General features: G+C 39.3%; 1 protein-coding gene across 1 annotated transcript in view; it reads left to right on the forward strand.

Annotated features, from left to right (window-relative positions):
- The window catches only part of MYPN (myopalladin), an 89,359-nt gene extending 86,843 nt beyond the window's left edge, over positions 1–2,516 (forward strand). Inside the window, exon 21 of the mRNA XM_019624261.1 lies at positions 328–2,516. Coding sequence (XP_019479806.1) covers positions 328–497 — 170 coding nt within the window. The 3' untranslated portion in view covers positions 498–2,516. The remainder of the gene's footprint in view (positions 1–327) is intronic.
- The last annotated feature ends 4,766 nt before the right edge of the window (positions 2,517–7,282 follow it).

Here is a 7,282-nt window from a genome sequence, read left to right on the forward strand (position 1 = left end):
CATGCTAGGTCAGTAGAGGGGTTAATTTTGATAAATAATCCTAATCACCCACTCTTTCTTCTTATAGTCTCAGATCTTACTAGATTAGAGTCATAGGTTTTGGAATTAGGGGGTTAAGATATCACCAGCCCAGTTTCTCTATTCCTGGCAGGGAAGAGAGATTTTATTTTTCTCTTTTACAAATGAGGCATTCCAGACCCAGATATATTTTAATGATTGACCAAGATCCCACAGAAAGTGTTAGAGTGGCAATAGAATGCACCCCTGCCGTGTACCTGCTAGACAGCCCTCCTTTGATTGCAACATGTTATTTGGTCCATTTTACAGCTCAGTGGCACCAGCAGATCCCACCACCTATGTCTGTCCGGCCCAGTGGCAGTCGCTACGGATCTCTCACCAGTAAAGGACTTGACATTTTCTCGGCCTTCTCCTCCATGGAAAGCACAATGATGTATTCGTGCTCTTCTCGAAATGTAGTGGAGAGTGATGAACTTTAAGAACGCCTGGGTGCCTGATGTATAAGGGGGCGGACTGTGGAGGGGGAAGGAGGACAAGCCAGAACCAGTGGTATCCAACCAACTGGATTTGAGTAAGTCCCCACGCTGCTGGACCTGTGGCAAGGAGTGCTTTGTGCAAGTCAGCTGGGGACTTGTGCAGTCTCAGCTGGGGGAGAGATAAAGGACTGTGCCTTTTAAAGATTCCAACAAAAATGTGAGAAGACAATGCAGATGAACCAAAGATGTTATGCCGCTGCCATCCACTACTTTGGGAAAAAGCTAGCATGCTCCCCTGCCCCCTGCTTTGTTAGGGATGTTTAGGCCCTACTAGGAGCAATTAGGGGCCATGTGCTTGGGCTGAGAGGAGTTAGGCAGTAGTGACGTTAGGTATCACTAACTCATCAAACAATACAAAGGAAAAAGATGGGGAGGCTGTCCCTGGCCTGGGTAGAGTGGCACCTAGTTTGGTGGTGTGTATCTCATATCAGCCAGGGACAAAGTAACTCCTTATTCATCCCAGCTTGGCTTTTGGTCTGTGCCCATGCCTGGTTCATGCCCTGGACACATGAAAAAATAAAAAAATAAATAATAGCTAAAAAAAAAAGATGGGGAGGTTTCCACCACCTTTCATTGATTACATCCATAGCAGTAGTTTCGGTGGATTCATTAAGTGAGCTGCTACTTAGCATCAGGAGATCACGCCATACAACTCACACATGTGGAGAAGCACTGTCGATTTGCTTATCCTGAGTGTACTGAGCCACATCATAAAGTGCCAAAATGTGCTTGAGATACAAAAATTATCACTGAAACACTCAATATTGCACAGTGCACTTACTCTGTAGCCAAAGCAGGGCCCCGCCCACTTATCTGCACCATTTTCTTTTGGATACGGTGGTGAGTGGTTTTTCTTTCTGACTTTATATATTCCCTAGACTCTAGAACTAAAGGATTGTTAATAAACCAACCAAAAAGAAATCTTCTGCAAGGTCACTTTAAAAATTACCAGCTTCAATTGCCACTTGTAAAATATGAGCATCAACATCATCTGCCTATTAAATACTGACCCTCCCGCTTCTCCCATCTCCTCAAAAGCCTGGAAGTCTATGAGGCAGTGAGAAAGTAAGAGATGCAAACAAGGAGAGGAAATGATGGGAGAGTGTTGTTTTTCACTTGCCCCAGCAGAGCAGTGGTTGTGGAGGGAGAGGTCTTTAATAGTCGGGAACTCTTTTGAGATTATTAATCAAATTGCATTTTCTATATAAAAAATATTATGCTAACTGGGAAAGTAGAAGGAAAGGGGAATATGCATCTTTATTCTAACCCATCAATTCAAAATATGCCTTTTAACTTAAGGAATTTTTAGACTTAAGTTCCCTATGATAGCCCAAGGGCCTAGAAGGGAGCTTAGCACAAAGTAGACATTCAATTGATATTTGTTGGATGAATGAATCCTACATTAGGTAGAGAAATCTACAATTCACACACCAGTCCAAAAGTTGCCCTGGAGATGGTCATCACAGCACAGTTTGCTCCAGGCTTACCAGTGACATGAATCAGAAGTGTCTGTTAGCAATTCCTTGTGCCCATGTCATTGGTTTTCTCTGAGCCAGGCACACTCAACAGGCTTCTTACTCAACTGAACAAATAGTAATTGCTTAGAAAGGCTTGAAACTTTATTTTTCTTCACTTCAAGGCAAGGATTTTCAGTATAGAAATAAATCCATTCACTGAAAAAAATCACTTGTGTGTCTACTCTATATAAGTTGCTATTCTTGTGAGACATACAAAGATGTGAATAAGACACAGTCCCTAACCTCAGGGAGCTTTCAACCTAGTAGAGGAGGTAAGAAATAAGGCATGTAAAGTGCTACTTCTTGGGGCAAAATATCTAGTTGTTATCAAATAGAAATTTCTAGTGCTCTTCATCCTATGTTTTCATGACTCTAAAATCATTTTGTTTTCAGCCTTCCTTCCTTCCTTTCTTTCTTTCTTTTTTAAGTTGGGGAACAGTGTGGTTTTTTTTTCAGGATCAAGTCAAGTAGTTGTTTCAGTCTAGCTGTGGAGGGCGCAGCTCAGTGGCCCATGCAGGGATCAAACCGGCAACCTTGGTGTTATGAGCACTGTACTCTAACCAACTGAGCTAACTGGTCACCTCCCCAGTCTTTATTTCTTAATGAAATAAAATACCATAGGTTACATCCTTAAATAAAGGTTTCAGTCAATTATTCAGCAGAATTATTAAATTGTGTTCCCTTTTTCCTACGCAGGAACAGTACTAAAAATATAGGCAACTATAATGAAATAGAATGCATTTCATCCAGTATACACCCTGTAAAATCTTCTGTTTCCATACTGGCTTCTATTATGAAATCTCTTATTAAAAAAAGAGAGAGAGAAACTTCTAACTCTAAGATTGCTCCTTCACAGTTGTACACACGACTTCCCCAACACATTTCTTTCTGTAAACCCTAGACGGTTCTCCCACGACAAGATATTCTTCATCTCTGTATGTCTTAGCTTCCTGAATATTTTTTATCTGTTGCCTTTTAGTGTTCAACAGAGAACTAGGATAAATATTATATTTGGCCACCAGATGGTGCTGTCTAACCTAAAGTATAAAAGCCTAAAACTTCCTGAAATTTGAGTTAGTGGATTATGTATGTTAAAGCAGGGTTTCTCAACTTCAGCATTATTGACATTTTAGGCTGGATAATTCTTCGTTGCAGGGGACTGTCCTGTTCATTGAGGACGCTTAGCAGCATCTCTGACTTCTACCCACTAGATATCAGTAGCAACCCCAGCCCCTGCAGGGGTTGTGGCCACCCAAAATGTCTGCAGACATTGCCATATGTTCTCTGGGAGGCAGAATACCCTTTGTTGAGAACCACTTAGTTGAACAAATCAGTGCCCTGCTTTGAGAATTCTATTCCAATTTAATTACAATGAGGAATACTTATGTAAGAAATTTGAGTTCTGCTGGATACGTTTGGATTCAGCATATCCAAAATCAGACTCATCATCTTCCCTTTCATACATGATTTTCAACCTAGTTTAATCATTTTTATTAATGGTACCATCACATTGCTAGTAATCCAAATAAAAAGTATCCAAGTCATTTTTTGCTTCCTCTATCCAATCAACTGATAAATCCTGCTAATTCTAACACTGTTAATTTTTCTTTTTTTTACATTCAGTCCTTCTTTCCCATCCCCTGCAGTTCCCCAAGTCAGACATTTATTACTTTATTAACTTCCTTCAATACTTCTGACTTCTAAGTGGCCTTTCTGCCTCCAGCCGTGCTATTTCTCCCCACTCAGATCCAGCCCAGATCTGAGCATCAGCTCATTCTTCTTGAAGTACTGCTCCACTCATATTATCCTCCCCCTCCCAAACCCTAGTGGCTTCCTGGAGCCAACTCAGGTGCCAGCTGTTCTGCCCTGTGGTATTCAAGGCTTACTCCAATATGATCCCAAAGCTTTTCACCCGTTACACGGAAAACACACCAAATATGGCACAAACTTAACACAGGTCCCTGCTTTTTCTAGCCACATGCCTCCCTTTTGCCTCTACTTAGAAGCCTCTGTCCTTAGTCTACACCTATGGAAATCTTACCTGTTCCTGAAACCCCATCTCAAATGCCACTGCCTCTGTGAAATATTTTCTGATCCCCCAGACAGCAACCAAATACAATTCTGCTTTCTTTGAAAACTTATAGCAAATTTTTTGAGTCTGGAAGAAGAGAAGGGGACTTTGTATAGTATTTTTTATTAAACAGAGCCTCTATATGCTTGCCTGCCCCCTTTCCTTGCACTAGCCCAGTTTTGCCTACACTAGATTTTAGCTACCTGTTGGTATGGACTGTGTCAAAAGTTTGCCATGTACCTTATAAAAGTAGGCACTCAATAAATATTTATTGACCTAAATTAAACTTTAAAATTCTATGTAAGTCAATAGGTTTCTATACAAAGTAAACTGAGCTTACAGCAGTGGTTCTTAACCTTGGCTGCACATTAGAATCTCCTGGGGAGCTTTTAAAAATCCCGATGCCCAGGCCACAACCCCAGATTAGGAAGTCGTAAGCTCTGGGGTTGTGGCCTAGCCATCAGTATTTTTTAAAACTTCCCAGGTGATTCCAATGAGAAGCCAAGGTTGAATAGCGTCATTTCAGAACTTACCTGGAAAGGTCCAAAGGGATGCAAATGGCATAAACCTGTAGTGTTGGCATTGGTGAAGAACATACTCCCCCTGTTGCCTATGCAATGCATGCCTGGAAAGTAAAAGTAGACACTCACTTTGGCCTCATTAGACCCTGCTATTTTGCTCCAAGTTCATTAGACATGTAGCATTCACAACCCCCGCCCCCCCAGAGGAAGTTCAAAAACGTGCAAAAATGGACCAGGGAAAGAGGCAGAGTTGGTGCAATTTATCTGGCTCTTTGTTTCAAAAAGCCATACTGATCCCATAAGCACCTTCTTTCCAAAGAACTGAAGGGCTTTTTATAACTTAGTTAGTCATGAACATGGGGATCAGAGGGAAAGTGAAGAAAAGAAATCAGCCATTAAAACCAAACTGCCTTTTGAAACATAGTGCCTTTCCAAAAGTAAGGTTTTAATCAGAATTGCCAAATAGTGGAACTGGTTTCAATGCATCTTTCTCTTTTTATTCCTCACTTAACTTTTGTGGGCATCCAATGAGAAATTAAATTGTCAAGAGACTAGCAGTGGGTATAGCTAGAGCTCTGAATAACACATACCATGGAGAACAATTCCCAACAGAGTAAAAAAATAACTTTTGTAGGGACAGGTTAATTTGGATAATCCTTAAATGATAAATGGGTTGCCTTCCAAATGTTCACTTGTAAATTGGTTATTTAAAACTCAGAATGTATTTTCTTACACACATACCACCCAATGCTAGATTACCAAGTGAACTCAGTAAAGCCCATTTAACTCATGACTGGGTTACAATGTCTATTACACCTGATTGGGTAATGATCCCAACAATAGAGATCCAGGCAAAGCTGCCAATAAAAGGAGAAGAGAGACTTCTTCCTCCTCCTTTTTTGTGTCTATGATGTGTCAAAGGTAAAGAATGTCTATGGTCCTTTCTGTATTGATCCCTATTCTGTGTTTTTCTCCCCAGATGCCCAGTGCCCCATGTTCTATAATCTCTCTGCCGTAAACCCATCCCCTCCTCCCCTTTCCCCATGGCCTGCCAGCATGCTTCATGTTCCAAAATGACCTAACTACAGTTCCATGCATCTTGGCTTGATCATCAGAAGAAAGCAATCCAATAGAACAAATTCTGAATGAGAGTCTTTTAACTTCACAGAGGTGCTGCATTTTTAAAAGCAGTTGCTTTCTTATTCCCATCAACTTCTAATGGATAGAGTTGCTGACAAAGTAAAAAAAAAAAAAATCAGGCTGTGAGAGGAGGTCTAGAAAAATGACTGGTTCAGACACCCAAATTGTCCTGGTTGACCACAGTGTCCTCCTGTCCTCCTCCTCCCCACACACTCCCAAAGTACCTTCCGAGCTAAGATCTTGGCCTGAGTCTGTTTATGGGCTATGTATAAGTTGGTTGTAAAGATAAGGCAAATTTACTCATAATGACCTTGATTCAAAGTCTCTCACAAGGTCCTCGGGTAACCTGGCCTCAAAGTATTTCTGCTGATGGTTGAGTGGAAAATCAATGTGCCTTACCAGTAAGATGAAGTCACTTAGATTGCAATAGAGTTTGTTGAAGTCCTTTTCATCACTAATTTGCCTATTCTTGTTTTAAGTGGATCAATATTTTAGAAAGTTAATTTCTAAAGCATTGCTTAAAGAATGCCAAGCATCTTCTAAACTTGACAGTGCAGTGGTCATCAATATGCTAAAAAAAGTTGCTAATACCATGTTTTTAAAAATCTGTGCAGTGCAAAAAAAATGCATATTTGTTAAAAATGTTTGCTTCTTATTTCTGTCTAATTATATATTAGCAAACTTGGTATGATAGAACCTTAAACAGGCTGCCTTTTGTTAATATGTAAATAATAGCTACTTCAAACTGCAAAGAGCAATAGCCTTGAAATTGCAAGAAATAGAGAAAGAACACACTTTTCAATCCTTTGAAAATTGTGCCATAAATGCTAAGAGTAAGCATAAAGAAAATGTCTGTACAGTAGATGCATATAAACACTAATTTGCCAAAAGATTTTAACATATTAGCAAATAGAAAATGTTTCCTTAATAATAAAAATTAAAATATTTTAACATTATTTGAAAATATTTTAAGGCTGAAATAAATGTACATTTTTCTTAAAATGCGGAAAACAATTCTAATTTCCAGGTTTAAAGATTATTTTTTGATGACAATGGAACTGATATTTTAATATACAAATATATTTGAGACTTTAAAATGATTTTTTTAAATTTTCCTTATAATTGTATAAATTCTACATGAATTATAACCTGGTTAAATTCCTCTAGAGCAACCAAAAGATAACTGGGTTTTAGACTTCCTAAAATATCCAGTGGATTCAGTAGACTTCTCACAGGAGGTTCTTTAACTCTCTAAGATTAAAATTCATTCTGCCTCCTAACTGAAAACAGAGACACTTTAAAAAGTGAGACTTACAAATGGGACAGATGGGGAGGAGGGTCCTGACCAGTTTAGATTGAAAATTACAATCTAAACTATACTTGGAGATACAATAAGAGATGTTCTAATACCTATAAAAAACATGAATTATGGTAAGAGTGCATTGCTTGGTGTTCCAAATTGCAAAGAATCTGATGTTT

The sequence above is a fragment of the Hipposideros armiger genome, unplaced genomic scaffold (genome assembly GCF_001890085.2).
Source record: "Hipposideros armiger isolate ML-2016 unplaced genomic scaffold, ASM189008v1 scaffold_15, whole genome shotgun sequence".
In the NCBI taxonomy this organism is placed as follows: Eukaryota; Metazoa; Chordata; class Mammalia; order Chiroptera; family Hipposideridae; genus Hipposideros; species Hipposideros armiger.